A 19652-nucleotide genomic window follows, 5' to 3' on the forward strand; every position below is an offset into this window, starting at 1 on the left:
ATGAACAATGAAATAACGTGCAGCTGTTAAAAAGAATGAGGTAAGTTTGTATGTTTCATGTGAAAGATCTCCAAGATATGTTATTAAGCAGAAAAAAAGGGCAAAATATAAGCAGTAGTCAGTATGCCATTTGTGTAAACATTTTAAAGTCTATATACATATACATTGATACTTGCATAAAAATTTCTTGGAGGACAGGTAATTATACTAAGGATATTTGCTCAGTATAGGCTAGGGGCCTAGAAGTTGGTGGAGAGGGAGATTTCATTTTATATCTTTCTGTGCTATTTGAAGTTTTTTTTTTTATCATGTACATCTTTATTTTTTTTTTAATCACCTTTCCCTTAGTTAACTGTCCAATACAGCCAATCAGAGTGTTTATAAAATTCAAAATTGTAAAGTCTCATAATTTTAGAGTTGTGACCCCTTTTCATAAATAAGAAAATTGAGGGCCAGAAATCGAGAGTCCAGGTGACTTAGGCAAAGTGACTGAGCAAGCTGGTGACAGGGCCAGGAGAAGTCTAGTTCCCTGGCCCCTGGTCAAGTGACTGACCATTGCACTTTGCTACTTTGATGTTGTCTCTGGGGAATTGCTCCAAAAGCACCTGAAAATTCAATCAATTTAGGTCTCTGTTAAATAACCACTTCCTGAAAAACATCATACTTCACATATGTTGAATAATGGCCTCATAGCTATTAAAAGTTTTTTACTTAATAATTTGGAAGTGGCCTAAATGCATTGAAACAAACAATCCCCAGCAAACTGAGGTCACTGCTGGTAGCCAGACAGCCACCTGATTCCCTGGCCTCTAGATATTCCCGCAACGTAAAATGTAGGGTGTGGGTCCCTGTTGTACCCACCGAACACACCATGTGAATCGTCAGGCAGCATGATGCATTACATGAGGGAGACTAGAAACGGTCTTTGGACCTATTAATAAGCTAGGTTAGGGCAAATCTTCACTGATTTTAAAATTATTTTTTACGGAGGTGTAACTTACATTTAGTAATGGGCTCAAGTCATAAATGCTCGGCTTGATGAATTCTCACACACACACACAAACCCTGTAGCCACCACCCAGCTCAAGCACCCATCAGGCTCCCCTGTGCTAACTCCATCAATAGTCCACAGAGGTAACTACTGGCCTCTAACACCGAAGATTAGTTTTCAAGTCTTCATTATTAAAAAAAGAAAAAAAAAAGAAAAGCAGCTGATGATATGGGGGGTGGGCTGGATAAGAAAGAGGGATCAAGAGTGTTCTAATCTATTCCATTTTTTTTAAATCCTCTTATTATCTTCCTCCTTCACTGTGTTTTCTTAAAAATTATTGTGTGAAAGAGCTTTCACTTAATACCTCTCTTCTAAAAGGAGAATTTTTCTCAGCTTCTCTTTTTATAGTTTATTTGTGCTTGAACGTTTGGCATGCCCTAGAGATCAGAGAAAACTACACGGAAGGAGGAAAAGCATTACAGAGGGCCATTGTTTTTTTTTTTTTTAAGTCTTAAGGTCTATGTTCCCTACCTGCTGTATTTCTCACTGCTTTTACTTGGAATCAATGCCTACCTTTGCGTAGTCACCAAAATTGGTGTATAGCATATATCATCTAAGAATACACATATTGAAACATTATTTTTCTTATTTAACACTAAAGAATAAATGCAGTAAGATTGCAGAGTTGAGTATAAAGACTTTAGGGAGAAAAGCAGACCTTGAAATGGATTTTTGTTTAAAGTTTGGGGGCAATTACAGTGGGGTCCCAAAGCACCAACTTAAAGGATGCTGAAAATGAACCATCTTCCAAAGGGAGTGCCTCGTATGGGATGCCAGTGGATTAGGGGTAGGGGAGTTCCCAATCGGGTACAGCCCGGCCCAGAGTTCTGATGTTGTTTCCAGCCGGCCATCGGCTGACCTCGTGTGATTCCACCTACCTAGAGCAGATGTCTTCTCGGGGTGTGGGGATGTGGGCATGGAGAAAATTCCAACTTGCTGAAGGAAGCTAAGGGGGCTGGAGGTGGCAGTGGAGACAGCTGTGCCTCTTGCAGACAGTGACCCTATCCCCAGGCTCTTAGGGTCAGAGAGCTGGGACTTGAATAAAAAAGCTTAAGAAGCACTTGGTTACAAACTTCCTGCAGTGTTGTAGTGAATGATGAAGATCAAATTCACCATTGATCTGGTGTAAACCTATAACATCAAAAGCCCAAAAGGTTGAAGCAAAAATGACAATTGATATTTATTTAAAATCTATAATTTCCCCACTGCACTACACCCTTTAAACTACTCTTTACAAATATTTTTTGACACTGCTTAACAACAAATACAAACATTCCAGGAGTGGTCAAAGAAAATCAGAATGCTCACGATTAGAGATGAAACCTCAGGTTGACACAAAATGATGTTTTGCTCTAGAAATGAGAATTAGGAGTGATAGGCAAATGCTAAAAAGCCACGTCTTATCTTTTTCTTTTTTTTAAGATTTTTTTATACAGCAGGTTCTTATTAGTTATCCATTTTATACATATTAGTGTATATATGTCAATCCCAAAGGCCACGTCTTTTCATAGTGAGCCCGCAAGGTGCAGGAGCTGGCTTGCAGCAGGGAGCAGAGTTGCCCTCCTGCTTCTGCTGTCACAGAGGTACGAAGTCTCCCCAGATCAAGGCTGACCATTGCAAGGCTCGAACTAATCACAGCTCTTCTTGCTATTCAATTTCCTGTAAATTGGGATTTCTGAGTTTGAGACAAAACAAAGACTTCAACTCATCTCTCATGACCGGGGTGGGCATTCAGATGAAAACCAGAATCACCAATACATTCCCTGAGAATTTACATTTTCTGGATAAAGGGTGAAAAAAGAAAAGAAAAAGCTCTGCCTACCTCTACACATCCAAAAGATGGATATAAAGTGACAGCCCTACCCAACCACCCAAAAAAAAGCAAAGCTACTGAACAATGTTAGTGAAAAATCAAATTGCTGTGGTCACCAACCACATTTTGGTACATCTGAGTGACCAACCCAAAGCGTAGTAGAGGTAAGAGAAGCAGAGAGACACCACAGGAAGGTACAATTTTGTGCATCTCCTCAGGATTGTGGGCAAGAAAGTGAGTAAGCAATATTTGACCGCTGTTTGGACGCTGAGGCAAGTATTATAATTTGGGGGGCGGAATGTGTGTCCCATTAAAAAGAGGAGGGCAGGACTTCCCTGGCAGTCCAGTGGTTAAGACCCCGTGCTTCCAGTGCACGAGGCGCAGGTTCGATCCCTAGTCAGGGAACTAAGATCCCACATTCAGCCAGGCACGGCCAAAAAAAAAAAAAAAAAAAAAAAGCAGGGACAGGCGGGGGAGCAAAGGAAGGAAATTTTCATGCTAAAGTGGAGTCTAATTTTGAAATAAATATCTCTACTTGTATGTAGTGTTTACCTGTGTTTAAGCAAGGGTTATTATTAGTTAGGGCTCAATAAACGTTTGTTATAATTATTATATTTACTAGTATTAGTACTCTAATCCAGCCTTTGAAATGAGCCAGATTATCATTACAGGCCAGTCTGATTTTTTTTGGGAGATGGCTGTCTAAGGAGGAAAATACGAAAGATGAGTATCATGCAATAAAATCCATCGGAAAAATAGTTTTTGAAGCGTCCCTGAAGGTCTATTTTAAAGTGTCATAAATGTCTTTATTTATTGAGTAAAAATACTTATGGATCACCATAACTGACAGAGTTAGGAGCTGAAAAACAGCCGACAGCACAAGAGAAGAGGATGTTATTACATTTGGTAAAATTTTAACTTTATAAATGATCCAGTAATTAGTTTCCTAAGAAAAATTTAATTGTGTATCTTCGGACACGTAAGAGTCATGAGATGTCAGCCTGGATGACCAGAGCTTCCAGGAGGGGGACGTGGGGGCCATAAAGAGATGGGTTTTTCTTATTCTGATAAATTTATCCAAACAATTTGCAATGACATATTTTGTCTCTATCTAGGGTTATTTGAAGGAGACTTTAGAATAAGATGAAAAACTTGTGAAGATAGGTCCCAGAATCTCCCCGCAAATTAAATGAAGTAAACAAAGAGAAGAAAGACACAGAAAGCTGTATTTGAAGCCCCTCCTTCCCTACTGCAGGTTTTCCCAACCCACGTGTCTCACTTATCTTTTTGTTCCTCCATCGGTAGGGGTGAGGCCTGGGTGCCAGGGAGAGGTGATCAGCCGACGGAGCAGAGATGAAGAGGGGGAAATAAATGTCTACATTTTTCCTGGGTCAGAAGCAAAAGCTTCATGGATCTACTCTGAACTGGAGAGCATCTAGAATCCAAGAGTAAATATACTCTGCCAGTAAAGTGTAATGAATTTTGGTGCAGGAGTTTTAACCCAAGGACAGCAAAAAAAGCCACCACCAGCGCCACCAGCATGAGAGCCTGAGGCCCCAGGTGAAGCTCCTCTGCTTCTCCCACCACTGCCCCCCCTCCAAATATTAAGTATTTCGAGGTGATAAAAATCTCAAGAGTGGGACAAGAGTGATTACTCAATAAATGATGTTAATTCAACCAGCTAAGTAATTAGGGGAAAAAAATAAGTTTCAATTTCTGTCTTATTCCAAACTAAATTCAAGACAGAATTTTATGTAGAATATAAAGCAATAAAAATGCTAGAATAAAACATGTGTGAAAATTGTAAATATATAATTTTGAAGTAGGGATTCTTTCTGAGCAGAGCACAGCAGCACAAGCCAAAAACATAGAAGACAGGCATTTAATTTGATAAAAATGTAAGGTTTCTATTTGGCTAAAAATCACATACAGTTTTTTTTAAAAAAGGAACAAAATTAAGGAAATATTTGCCACACACGTTACTGAAAATGGCTAATATCATCAACAGATATAAAAATTATTACTTTTTAAAAGCTTGACAAATGTGGGTTTGTGGGACGTGTGAGTAACCACACTACCAACTCCTAAAAACGTTTTTTGTTTTGTTTTGTTTTTTAACAGCTTTATGGATATATAGTTGACATATAATAAACTGCATATATTTAAACAATTTGATCAGTTTTAAAAAAATTTTTTATTGGGGTGTAATTTACAATGTTGTATTAGTTTCAGGTGTACAGCAAAGTGAATCAGTTATACATATACATATATCCACTCTTTTTTAGATTCTTTTCCCATATAGGCCATTACAGAGTATTGAATAGAGTTCCCTGTGCTGCACAGTAGGTCCGTATTAGTTATCTATTTTATATATAGTACTGTGTATGTGTTAATCCCAATCTTCCAATTTATCCCTCCCCCGCTTACTCCCCAGTAACCATGAATTTATTTTTTACATCTGTAACTCCATTTCTGTTTTGTAGATAAGTTCATTTGTAGCCTGATCAGTTTTGACACAGTCTAAACTCATGAAACCGTGACCACATGAAAATAGTGAAGATACCTGTCACCTCCAAAGTTTCTTGCGTCTCTGTAACTTCTCCCTCCCTTATTCTTCCTCCCCGTTCCCAGTCCCCAGGCAACCAGCGGTTTGTTTTTTCTTCCTATAGATTAGTTTGCATTTTTATAATTTTATATAAATTGAATTAAACAATAGATACACTTTGTTGTCTGGCTTCTTGAACTCTGCATAAATATTTTGAGATTCATCTATGTTGTTATTTGTATCAATAGTTCATTCTTTTTTTTATTGTTGATTTGTGTTCCATTGCACAAATGCTATACACATTGTTTAGCCATTCACCTGTTGCTAGTCACCGGGTGGTGTTTCCAGTTTGGAGCTATTACAAATGGTGCTGTGAATGTCGGTTTACAAGTCTGGTGTGGACACAGGATTTATTTCTCTTGGATAAATACCTCTGGGTGGTATATCCTGATATGGAAGGATATCCAAGGTATATGACTCATTAAAAAATAAATATAGCATGAATACTTTGGTCTCATTCATGTACATTTAAAAAATACACATGATTTTATGTATGTTTCAACACCAACTTCATAGTTTGGCTGAATTCCAAAAGGAGGGCTGTTAAAAATTAGTATTCAGTTAAAACTAAGACTGGAACAGATTATACCATCATAGAATGAACTTCATTCCAGACTTATTTTTATAACTTCAAATATTGTTAAAACTGTACTAGTCACATCTTTAAAGATTGCCATCGTGGTACATGAACAGTGGTTCCACAGCACGGTCAGCTGGTGAGCAGCTCCTGTGGTCATTGTATTGCACATTTCCAACAGGTAAATAGCTCTTTCAACCAGCATCTTTAATGACGTCTTTCCTTCCCTCCTCTCCTTCCTTCCTCCCTCCCTCCCTCCCTTCCTTCCTTTTTTCATCACAGTAGAATACAATTCAGGAAGTCATTTTTCAGTAACATGTTTTCTAGAAGGAACTTTGTGCCTAAGATTTATAGATTGGTCAACTTTCCAGAATCTTTCTACTTCAGTTATTGAAAATGGTTGGCAATGAATAGGAGTTATTTCAACAAGCTTCTGTTTAAGTTTTTGAGTTCGATAGACTCAAAGCTGTAAAGGATTGTCTTCTTAAAGTAGTCTCATAGAATCTTTTTAAAATGGTGGTAAAACACACATAACATAAAGTTTACTAGCTTAGCCATTTGTGTAAGGATACAGTTCAGTGGCCTTAAGTACATTCACATTGTTGTGCAACCATCACCACTATCCATCTCCAGAATTTTATCATCTTGTAAAACTGAAACTCTGTAACTGATTAAACAATAACATCCCAATCCTCTTTCCTCACAGCCCCTGGCAACCAGGCTTCTACTTCCCATCTCTGTGAATATCTCTACTCTAGGGACTTCATCATATAAATGAAATAATACAGTATTTGTCTTTTTGTGGCTGGCTTATTTCACTGAGCGTAATGGTCTCAGGGTTCATCCATGGAGTCTGCCCTGTTGAATTAGAAGAGTGAGAACAAAATTTGGGGTCCCTCCTTTTCCTTATACTTGTGTACACTCTTTCTTATGTCTAAATATATACTTCTATACACTCTTTCTTATGTCTAAATATATATGGCTATTGTTACATGTGATTTTGGAGTTTTTCTTCTTTGGAAAGTCTGAACTGATAACAAAGCTAACATTCTGCATTTGATTCATTTTTAGAAGATGTGAGGAATTCCCAAATGAATCTTTTTTTTCTTGAAATGATCATGGCCCAATTGGAATTAAATAACAAATAATTAAAATTCTTAAGGGATATTTTGTTCATTCACTTCAAACAAGTCTACAGATAGTAGAATTTTGATATTCTAATCTCCATTGCTGTCCTTGTATTGATACTTAATTTTTAAATAAACATTTGTGAACTCAAAAGGGACTTTTTAATCTTTCCTAAAGTTATTGAACTCTGTCTTCGTATTTGCACTGATGATCTATTGTCTCATTTACTTAAATATTTGAAAATTCTAAATGATGGCTTTTGTTCACAAACTTAACAGCTTTTACATTAGTTATTTCAACATTTTTCTTTTGCAATGGTAAATTCAAACTTATACTTTAAGTGAAAGAATTTCAACATAAAACACTTGGGGTGACAGTTCTCTCTAAATTACATCTAGAATGCCTCCTATGTTTAAAAGTGATTGTTCAGATGAAAACAATCAATGACTTGCCTTGTGTGGATGGATGGTCTTATGCTGATTAGTTAGCTATGATGATAGCCTAATCACAGATGGACAAAATTTTCCATAAAAGGCCAGACAGGGAGTATTTTAGGCTTTGCAGGCCAGTTTCTATTGCAACTACTCAACTCTGCCACCTAGTTTAAAAGCAGCTATCGACAATTACCTAAACAAATGGGTGTGATAGGTTGCAATAAAACTTTATTTACAAAAACAGAAAAGAAGCCAGACTTGGCTTGAAGGTGGTAAATTGCAGACCCCCTGATGTAGATGATAATTGATCACGCACAAGACTAAGCATGCCAGGACTGACAGTAAGTTGGCATTTGACTGTTCAGTCTTCCACAGGCCAAAGATGAAGCCAAATAGCAGAATTTGTCAGAACACTGAGGCCAAACTGAACTACAGAGCTTCCAGAATATAAACCAGAATGTGCATTACAAAGCATTTGGGAAGATAAACAAATAATTGTCAGTCTTAATTCCCTCTGGGAGTGGAAAGGAGGCAGGGGTAGGGAAACTTTTCCTTCTGCTTTTACATCCTTATTTACTCTGAATCTTTTATCACGTGCATTTTATTACTTTAAATTTAAGACATTTTCCTCACTCAATGATTTGGGATACATAGAATCAGAGTTTGATACTTTGAATCAAACAAATACTTGCTGTTGTGACACTTTCTTTTTAAGTAGAAGATTAAAATTAGCAGACTTTCTGAAATTCTCCTGTGATGATCGTAGGTGGCAACTCATATCAGGATAATATGACTTAGTCTTTTTTCTGGCACACGGCGGTCATTGCAAGATCAACCTACGATGCCAGTCTATGTGCTCAAAAGGCTAGAAGATGTATAAGCGAGGAACATATTGGACTAAATAATATCAAACGTCATGAAATGTTTAATTTGATTCATTGATTCTGTTTTTAGTCTTCTCTTACCACAGTGATCACATTCTTGGCAACAGATTTTTTCCAAAAATGATATTATAATTCATGATAATATTGTGCTATGAGGCAGAATATTTATCAACAAACCTTGGAGAAATATTAGTGACTGAAGTGTCTTGAGTACTTATAAATGATGCTATGCTAAGTGCTTACCATGGATTATAATAATCAATGCTCACTACGTCCTTACAGAGTGGGTGCTAATATTATCCCCATTTTACAGATGATAAAAATGAGGCTTAAAGAGGTTTACAATTTTGTGGAAAATGGCACAGTAGTGATTTCTGAGATTCGAACCTAAGGAGTCTGATTTGAGTCCTTCCTCTTACTCTTGATATTTGACCCAACGGGAGAGGATAGAGTGAATCATTCAGAAAACATTTCAACTTGGCCGTGGAATGTACTCTATGACTTCCCAGTGGGTAGGGAGGTGGGAAGATGACACCAGAGTCACCTCCCTACATGTTATCGCCTTAGAATATTGACAAAAGTTGGCATTCCATTTCTGCCCAAATGTCATCTGGGCTCAAGGGGAAAACAGTTAGCACTTTTCAGAGCATCTGTAAAACTTGTTCAGGCTTTAAAATTCACTGGTGTTACTGGACCCGCTAACTGAAGAGTAATTGTATTGAAAAAAATCAACATCCTCAATTCAATTCCTCCTGTAACCTCAATGTTCTAATGCAGCAGAAACACTACACGTTTTCTGAAAATGCTTGGGAATGCCAATAAACACATGATTAGAAGCAGGCTGAACTGGTGTGAGGGCCAGATGTGACAAAGGAAAAGAAACAGGCAAGATAAGAAGGAAGTGACGAGTGGCCAGGCCAAGGAAAGAGGAACAGGAATCTTATTGGCAGAGGATGAAGCAGCATGTGTGGTTGGCATGTGTAGCTGAAAGAGGAACTAATGTGAACATTCTAACAAGGAGGGTCCCTCAAATCCTTGAAAGTCCATGTTTGCCCTCTGGATGACTCAGCCCATATAAGGATAATATTCACAACCAAGCCAAGTTGCTGCTAACTAGAGCTGTGTGAGACAGCCAAGCCAATGAGACAGGAAGATCAAGCCCATGATGGCCCAGCAAACTCTCGCCGTTGTGCTCGAAGGTTCCTCTGTCTTTACTTTTGTCTCTTTTTGGTGAGGTCTGGCTGAAAACAGAGTAGTGAAACTTGTAAATAATTTACAAAATTTATTTCCATTTTTCTTGTCTGAAGTCCAATTCCTTCAGAGCCTGGCAACTCTATGGTCATCTAATTAATCTGAAAATCCAGCATAATTGATACGTGAATGGTGCCATGTATAGGAGTGTAAACACCACATTTTTCAGAGTTTAAATTCATCGGAGTTCTTAACAACTGGGCTTTAACGTCTCAGCCATTAAATGAAACATCATGTAATCAGACGACCATGTGCCCACCGAGAATGAAAGCACTAGGTGATATTTTATCCTAGGGCTACCTAGCATTTGGTCAATGAGTACTTCAGAGCATTCACTGGCAAGAAAGATGGCAAAATATATATATATATATATATATATATGTGTGTGTATATATATATATATATATATATATATATATATATATACACACACACACACACACACACATACAGCAATGTGTGGCATCCGATATAGTTCAGTGGTTTCTAGATCCACTCTACATCAGAGTCTCCAGAGGGTGCCTGCCAAGCATATTCCAAGGCTCTTTCTCCAGTGATTGTGATTTGATGTGTCGGAACAGGGAACTATTTTTAGCAAGCCCCCATGTGCTTCTGGGATTTTGGACTGGCTTTTGAGAATGGCTGTGTGCAACGGATCTTCACAATCTCTGCCCCACTCTTATCACCCAGCCTCACCCAGCCTCATTCCCTTATCCAAGGGCCCTTACTTCTACCCAAGTCAGTCTTGCAGCTGCTTCTCTTCTTGTCTTCTGCCTAATCTAGGCTGTCTTCCATGTCATGTTGGTGTGCCCTCCAACTTTACAACCACTGGATATATTCCCTCCTTTCCCTAAAAAGTATTTTTACTGAGTGCCATTGGAATACATTGGGCATAAACTTTAAATGGGAGAGAACATAGAAAAGGGTTGGGAGGGTGAGAAAAATACTACTGGAAAACTTTCAGATTGCTTAAATATACATTTTTGAAGGAGCATTAAAAGTTACACAAGAGGTTGCTTCACACACAACGGGCTTCCCCTTAATCCAGATGGTCTGACCACCAGTTGAGAGGGGACAGAGAAACATGGTTATGACATCATGGGGATGCAATCATCAAAATCCAGACTGTAGAGAGCTCCAGAGTTTGCTAGTCTGAGTGTGGTTCACAGACCAGCAGCATCCACTTCACCTGGGGGCTTGCTGGAAATGCAGAATCTTGGGACCCACACCAAATTTTCTTTTTTTAAAAATAAATTTATTTATTTATTTGTTTGTTTTTATTTTTGGCTGCTTTGGGTCGTCGTTGCTGTGCGGGCTTTCTCTAGTTGTGGTGAGCGGGGGCTACTCTTCGTTGCGTTGCACAGGCTTCTCATTGCGGTGGCTTCTCTCGTTGCGGAGCACGGGCTCTAGGTGCGCAGGCTTCAGTAGTTGTGGCACGCTGGCTCAGCAGTTGTGGCTCGTGGGCTCTAGAGCACAGGCTCAGTAGTTGTGGCACACGTTGCTCTGCGGCATGTGGGATCTTCCTGGGCCAGTGCTCGAACCTGTGTCCCTTGCATTGGCAGGCGGATTCTTAACCACTGAACCACCAGGGAAGCCCCCACATTTTCTTTCTAAAGCAGAATCTACTTTTAAAATAAGATGCCCTAGGTGGAGGGTGGGATGAATTGGGAGATTGGGATTGACATATATACACTATTGATACTATGTATAAAATAGATAACAAATGAGAACCTACTGTATAGCACAGGGAACTCTACTCAGTGCTCTGTGGTGACCTAAATGGGAAGGAAATCCAAAAAAGAGGGGATATATGTATATGTATAACTGATTCACTTTGCTGTACAGCAGAAACTAACACAATATTGTAAAGCAACTATAGTCCAATAAAAATTAATTTAAGAATTTTAAAAATTAAAAAATTTAAAATGCATTTATATAAGCAAAAAAAATATCCCCTAGTGATTTGTGTATACTTTAAAGTGTGAGAATACAACTCTACTGGAAAAGACACTCAGTATCTTTTATAAATAAATTGCAAGAAAAGAGAGAGAGAGAGAAGGAGACATACAGATGAAAAGAGATTAAGAGGTCTGTTGACAAGATGCAATGTGGGGACTTGTTTGGATTTGAACAAACCAGATATAAAAATTTTTTTTGAGATGGTAGGGGAAATTTGAACACTGACTATTAGTATGCAATAATATTAGGGAATCACTGTCAATTTTTAAAAATAAATGAATGGTATTGTAGTTATTAGCAAGAAAGAAGAGGCTTATCTTTTAGAGATATCTACTTTAATATTTATGGATGAAATCATATCACAACAGGGTTTTGCTTCAAAGTAATCCCACAGTGGAGGTTATGGATGAAACAAGATTGGCCATGAGTTGATTACTGTTGTACCTAGGTGATGCCCACATGGGAGGTTACTATATTATTTTCTCTTTGCAGTGCAATCCTAACACTGAGTACCTGAATTTAGGTTAAATTTCACAGTGTAAGGGCACAGTCCTTCACAAGACACCCCCTCACTTCAGACACCAGCCATAAGGTCCAGGGTCCCCAGGTCACGCATGCTCCTGAACACTGGCTACAAATTCAGGGGTTTCCACTACCCCCTCAGATTCAATAATTTGCTAGAATGACTCAGAGCTCAGGAAAGCACTATAATTATGATTACAGTTTTATGATAAAAGATACAACTCAAGACCAGCCAAATGAGGAGACACACAGGGCAATGTCGGGAGGGCCTTGAATGCAAAGCTTCCATGTCCTTAGGAAGCAACACCCTCCTGGCTCATTGATACAGAATTACCAACCAGGAAAGTCACCAGAGCTTCCATGTGCAAAGCTTTTATTGGGGTTTCATTTTGTAGGCATGATTGATTGAATCACTGGCCATGTGGTTGAACTCGGTCTTCAGCCTTCCTCACCCTCCTGGGAGGTCAAATGTTGGGTTGATATCATGTGGCTCAAAGCCCTAACCCTCTAATCATAAGGCTGATCTTTCTGGCATGGACAGTCCCTGTCCTGAGTCATGTCATTAGCATAAACTCAAGCATGGTCTCCGGAGATTATATTATAGGAGTTTGGCCTTACACATTTGTTGGGACTGGTTAAAGAATCTCTGTAAGTCTTCTCACCTGATACTGGAGCCTGGAGTCTAGATGGTGGGGAGTTATGAAGAGAAAATGGATGTAAATTGAGGAAGATGAAGAACATGCTGGAACCCAGGACAGACTGAAACCCATGATGATTGACATTGCCCTTCCTCATGGAACTGAACATAGGCACCTGGTCCAGGGGTCAGAGAAGGTGAGGGAGGATCCAGGGGAAGTAGAGCTGGTGCCTCTGCTGCTTCATGCTGATGAGGTGAGTTAGCACATTGGCAGCAACGTGTGTGAGCTACGGAACGGCTGCCCTTTCCCGTCTGCCTTCCAAATCTCACAAGAATCTCCCTTGGGATCCACCATAACCCAAAATATACATGAAATGAAATTCTGGGGAAAGTAGTTCAGCATAGCCAAATTGATACATTACAAAGCCACCACACCTAAAAAAAAAAGTAAATATTTGTAAATCAACCAGTGCCTGGATATAATTGTTTAATGGCCAAGCTACTTCACAAAGAAAACTAGACATACATGGTAAACCCAGTCCGTCACTGGAAACACACTTGTCTTGTCCACTATTATTCCTTCTCCCCTCTAGTCTAAGAGGATGAGATCTCCCACCAATGCTCCACCTGATCTGGATTCCATCCTTTTATACTCTCCCAAGGATCATGCTCTGTCAATTAACTTCTCATGTCTCTGGTTGAAACACCTTATGTTCTGACTTGGTGACTTCAGTTTATTAAAAAATTTTTTTCTCATGATTCTCTAAATCCCTCTAGTAAATACTCTTTCTTTCTTTTTTCACAACAGCCAAGTTTCGAGAAGGAAAAGTCTACTGGTGCTATTGTCACTTCTATAATATGATTTTACCACATTATTTGAGAATATTCAATTGTGCTGTAAATAACAAGGGAAACAAACAAGTAGAATAACAGATGAAACTCATAAAACATGTTGAGGAATGATAGCAAATGTGCTAAGTTAGAAATCTGTTAAATTAAATATAAATATAAACAGAGCATATGTTTGATAAACATAGACGAAAAGGATGGAACAAACCAGAATGCTACTTGTAGATAGGAAGGGATAGAAGGACCACTTAAACCTAAAACATTAATAAAGCACAGATCATGTATCATCCTTATGCCACATGTAACCTCTGCCCAAGATACACAGATAAATCCATAGCTCTTCAGCAACTTATTGGTGAGTTTCAGTTGCGTCCAAGCTATTTGTCCCTCCATCTCTTGGAAAGAGTAAGCATGTGTTGGCTCCAGATACTTTCAGTCTTCTGAGTCCCCTCGCTCACCCTCAACTCTGGACCTTGTGACCATACTGGCAGCAGGGAATGAAGACGAGAGACAGACAGACAGGGACAGACAGAGAGAGAGCTGTGGCTCATACACCCAACTTGCACCCTATTCTCATGGTGATAGCATCCTTCATCTCTTTCCCTTTGTTTCTTGCTGTGTGTTTTAAATTTATTCAGTAAACCTTGTGATTCAAGCATCTTAATTTTTTTTTTTTGGCCACGCCACACGGCTTGTGGGATCTTAGTTCCCCAGCCAGGGATTGAACCCAGGCCCAAAGCAGTGAAAGTGCCGAGTCTTAACCACTGGACCACCAGGGAATTCCCTCAAGCATCTTAATTTTTTTGTTTTTAATAAATTTATTTATTTATTTTTGGCTGCATTGGGTCTTCATTGCTGCACGCGGGCTTTCTCTGGTTGCGGCAAGAGGGAGCTACTCTTCATTGCGGTGCACGGGCTTCTTATTAAGGTGGCTTCTCTTTGTTGCAGAGCACGGGCTGTAGGTGCGGGGGCTTCAGTAGTTGTGGTGCATGGGCTTAGTTGCTCCGCGGCATGTGGGATCTTCCCGGACCAGGGCTTGAACCCGTGTCCCCTGCATTGGCAGGCCGATTCTTAACCACTGCGCCACCAGGGAAGTCCCAAGCATCTTAATTTTATCTCAGCCTATTTCATGAACTCTCGGACAGCCTTTCTGGTAGTGGCATTGAAGGCAGGGTGACCAATCTGTTCTGCTTGCCCAAGGACTTTCTCAGTCTTAGCACTAAAAGTCCAGCATCCTGGGAATCCACTCAGTCCTGGGCAAACAGGGACGGTTGGTCACCTGATTGGAGGTAAGCATTGCATCAAATTGACTTCCCACTGCAACAACCTTCTCTCCTCTCCCTTAGGTCCTCAGCGGAGGTGATCTGGTAATCTACTTTCTAACACCACGCTACCAAAAACGTTCTCACTAAGATCACTGGTTACTTTCCTTTTGTCAAATCAGATGGACGCCTATTTTATTTCATTGAAGCAATGGACATTTTCATTGTTTTTTCTTTCTTGAGACTCTTTTCTCTTAGCTTCCGTCACATCTCTTGCATTACCTAGATGCTTTCCAGAGTGAATGTGGCTCAGATGGACATCAAGCACCTAAAATCCAAAAAGCTCAAAACTGAACTCTTTATCTTCTTCCCAAAAGTCTTTCTTCCCGAACTTTCTACCTTTCACTGCTGTATCTCCACCCACCCAGCTACTCAAGCCAGGAAGTAAGTGACCCTAGACCCCTCCCCACCCCCATACATGTGTTCCGTATTGGTTCCTTTACAGCTTCTGGAACACTCACCAGCAGCTGCAAGGGTCCCACTAAATCAGGTTCCTATGGTATCTATCTGCTTGCACTTTCTCCCTACACTCTCCATCCCAGCTGGCCTTATCCCTTACCTGCCTCCTCTTGGTTAACTTTGAGCTACTTACTTACCTAGACATTGGTCTGACACGTGCTTGGATACTGTCTGGTCATTTCTCCTAAGCTCCTTTCAGGTAGACCTGCAATGACATCCTAATCCCGTTGTGTCAGGGGAGGAAGGTCACAGAGTTGCCCCGTTGTGTCAGGGGAGGAAGGTCACAGAGTTGCCCCTGCTGTTGGTTTCACCTTTGTTCTTCTCTTTTCCTGTAACTGCTACTCCTCTTCACCACCTCATCCCTCCTTGGCTGAAATGCTGCAGAAGCCACTTAACTGGTCTCCCGCCTCTAACATTCCCCACCCCCAATACATTCCCTCTACCGGCCTTCAATTATCTTTGAAAACGCATATCTTGTTAAATCTTGTCATTCTCCCACTTTGATCCTTTCAAAAATGCCTTAGCCGGACATGTAAAGCCCTTTCTCTTCCCTTTATACTCCCTATCCTGTCTCAGACTTTATGCTTCTGCCATGCTGGCAATTTGCAGTACCTGATGAGCTGTGGTCATTTCTCATTTTATGTTATTATCTCATCGTGAAATGCCCTACACCCCTCACAGCTGCCACTCTCTTGTCACCAACCAGCAATAACACACTCAGTCCCCATCTCCCATGTGGCCCACGGGCAGTCTCCTGCATGCCCTTACAGTCCCAACTTGGTCACCTGTGCGATCAGCACCACCCCTAGTCTGGTTTGGATGCCCTGGTAGATGCTCCTATGTTACCTTGGCCTTAGGTTACATTAACACTCATCAGACTATCACAGTTATATATTAAAAAAAAATAATACTCTATCTTTCCCACTAGATTGTGAACTTCTTGAGGTCTTGCATCTCCAGAGCAAGTTTTCGGCCTATGGTAGGTTTTCCATACATTTTTGTTTGTTTGTTTGTTTTTGTTTTTGGCCATTCTATAACTTTATTGGACAATCAGCAGTTAGTTCTCACCTACATCAACTAGATGTAGATTTTTGAAAAGTGGTGAGGTACACAGGCAACCAACGTTCAGAGCTTGTTTGGTGAATCTTCATCGTCATCATACTTTCTGGACAACCGCACATGGATACGGTATGGAACATTCCTTATTCCTTTGGCCCAGATGGCTTTGTTGAGCCTGGCGTCAATGCGTACATCTGGAGTTCCCGTCTCCTTCATTGCAAATTTCCGGATTTCTCTGAGTGCCCGAGAGGCACGTTCCTTGAAACCCATTCCGTGGAAGCACCTGTGAATGTTGATGGTGTATTCTCTGGTCACCACCTCGTTGATGGTGAAGCGGCCCTTCTTCTTCTCACCACCCTTCTTTGCGGGAGCCATCCTGCCGGGCCCAGGTTGGAAAGGAATCCATACATGTTTATTAAATGAATAAGTAAGTAAGCAACCTGATTAGATAAATTATATGAGAGATATGCCATCTGCATTCTGTCCTCTCACTGGTCTATTTGTTCTGCGCCGGGTGCAAAGAGAGAGAAGGAATCATGCTGGAGACCCTGGGAGGAATTGGAGAGAGCCCTAGATCCGTGTCCCAGGAAACAGATGAGTGCCCATCTAGTGGTGGCAGCAAGGAGTGAACCAAGATGGCACAACCAAAGGGTCCTGTGCATCTGGATGTTTCACCTGCCCTGGATGCCTGAGCAGGGGACAGAAAGAGGGTCTCCACAAACTGCTGCTGCAGTATCTTCTTCCAAGTCATTCATTTTCTCAATCCCCACTATTCCAGCCTTAGTTCAGTTACTTCCAAGAACATGGGCCTCCCAGCAACAGGGGAAGGAACGTGTAATCCAAGCCCAAATGACACAAACACCAAAATCCCCACCGTCTTTTCCATAGCACGGTTATCCGGATTCAAGAGCCATTTGCCTATGTGGTAACTCATTGTTGGCACTTAAACATCTCTGCAGTAAAACCATAGTAAATATTCAAGCCACATTAATCTCCCTTCAAACTGAGGTGACAGGTAGGACTTTATTCCTCATGCAAAGGGAGAAATTGCTTTAGGAAACTACTGTTAGGTGTGCCCAGTCTCGTGGAATATATTCTTTTGTTATGATGATTATCCAATGTTTTCATTTTTAATGGGAAATACAAGCACAAGTTCCAAATTTTAAGAAGGAAGTGTTTACAGCAAAATTAGGTCTCCCTCTCACCCCTGGCCCATGGCTACCAAATTCCCACCTCGACAGCAACCAACTTCCTGTATGTCTTGCCAGAGACGTTTACTGCATTTATGTTGGCATGAATACACCTGTGCACGTGTAGAACACACACATGTACATGAATTGATTTCTCAATAGGGTATGGACTCTATCTGGACTCTGCTTTAAACTGAGGCCACAGATTTCCTTATCCTCTTGTCATTCCTGTCCTCTGTGACATAATGAAGCACAAAGGTTGGGGACATGCACTTGGCCTCACCTGCACCATCCCGGCTGCCACTTCTCCGCAGTCAGCAGACGGCTGTGGTGAGTATCTCTTCCACTAGTCAGGAGGTAACCCATTTTGCTGCCTACTTCCAATTTAACCCCAATGCAAAGAAAGTAGGGCAATGTCTTTGTATTTTCTAAATCAAACACATCTTTTCAAATAAAAGAGAAATATGCCACAGAAGAGTTTCAAAATTGAGGTCTGTTTTGAAATCTTCAAGCAAAGCAGCAAAATGATGAAGTTGACAAGACATCTGGAACACAGGTGGTAAAAACGAAGAAAATCACAACAAAAACCATATGCATCAAAAGATGGATCTACACCAAAGAGAAAAGATGAGCAAGAATACTAACATTTTCAATCCCTATGATTGTGGAGGGCGTAGAAATGCTTATTTTTCGTCTCTTTAAAGCAAACTTGCCTGTTCCCTCTTTGTAATAATTTGATTGCATCTATTTACCTTCCATTTCACTTTATTCACTCAGTTCTCAGCCAGCCCCATCAGCTTGAAGGGCCAGCCTGGATTTGCACATCTTTCCATCATGACCATTGTGGGCTGGCAATGGGTTTGCCTTCCTCCCTTCCCTGAGGAGTACATGAGGAATTTGCTTTGGATCAGCCCATCAACTGCTGTTCACGGATTGCTGGCTCTGCATGGCCAGACTTTTAGATAAAGGCAGGTTCCTGCTCTAGTTGGGTTGACATTATATAAAGAGCTCTGGGCTGTAGATTCTTTAACAGGGAAAGAAATGGCCAGACTCACATGCAAGGTAGGGGAAAAAAAGTTGCACGAATGTGATATAGTTCAGGAAGGAGATTGCTGCAAACACTTAGAGCTGGAACTAAGACCTGAAATGAGGGGGACCTCTTTGGTGGTCCAGTGGTTAAGACTACACTCTTCCACTGCAGTGGGGCATGGGTTGGATCCCTGGTCAGGGAACTAAGATCCTGCATGCCTCTCGGGGCGGCCAAATAAATAAATAAATAAATAAAAATGAAAATGTAACATTAAAAAAAAAAAAGACATGAAATGAGGGTAGAGCAAGACTGGGACACAAATCTTTCTTGCTTGGGAAGTTTCTGAGTCACTGATTAAAATTTGCCATCATGATTGTTGTTTTTTTTAAAAATTTATTTTATTTATTTATTTTTGGCTGCACTGGGTGTTCATTGCTGCACGCGTGCTGTCTCTAGTTGCGTCGAGCAGGGGCTACTCTTCGTTGGGGTGTGCGGGCTTCTCATTGCGGTGGCTTCTCTTGTTGTGGAGCACGGGCTCTAGGCACGCGGGCTTCGGTAGTTGTGGCTCGCGGGCTCTAGAGCGCAGGCTCAGTAGTTGTGGCGCACGGGCTTAGTTGCTCCGCGGCATGTGGGATCTTCCCGGACCAGGGCTTGAACCTGTGTCCCTCCCATTGGTGGGCGGATTCTTAACCACTGCGCCACCAGGGAAGCCCCATGACTGTTTTTTGAGATTGCTGTTACTCCCATGAATGTGGGCATCGTTCTGTGTTTATAGATGCCTGTCTTTGTGTTTACCTTCAAGGTTTGGGCACCAAAGGTGTAAAAACACTGTGTGGGGAAAAGGGAGTGGAAGGGAGCTGAATTCAAGGGCAATTTTAAAAC

General features: G+C 40.7%; 1 protein-coding gene across 1 annotated transcript; it reads right to left on the reverse strand.

Moving 5' to 3' along the window:
- Positions 1-16616: 16616 nt before the first annotated feature.
- On the reverse strand, positions 16617-16925 carry LOC132347729 (large ribosomal subunit protein eL31-like). Its single transcript, XM_059894502.1, has one exon. The coding sequence runs from the start codon at positions 16923-16925 to the stop codon at positions 16617-16619; it is 309 nt and encodes a 102-aa protein (XP_059750485.1).
- Between the last annotated feature and the right edge of the window lie 2727 nt (positions 16926-19652).

The sequence above is a fragment of the Balaenoptera ricei genome, chromosome 14 (assembly GCF_028023285.1).
Source record: "Balaenoptera ricei isolate mBalRic1 chromosome 14, mBalRic1.hap2, whole genome shotgun sequence".
Lineage (NCBI taxonomy): Eukaryota > Metazoa > Chordata > Mammalia > Artiodactyla > Balaenopteridae > Balaenoptera > Balaenoptera ricei.

Coding starts and splice junctions, on each gene's coding strand:
- LOC132347729 (XM_059894502.1), bottom strand. CDS start 16,925: ATGGCTCCCGCAAAGAAGGGTGGTGAGAAGAAGAAGGGCCGCTTCACC.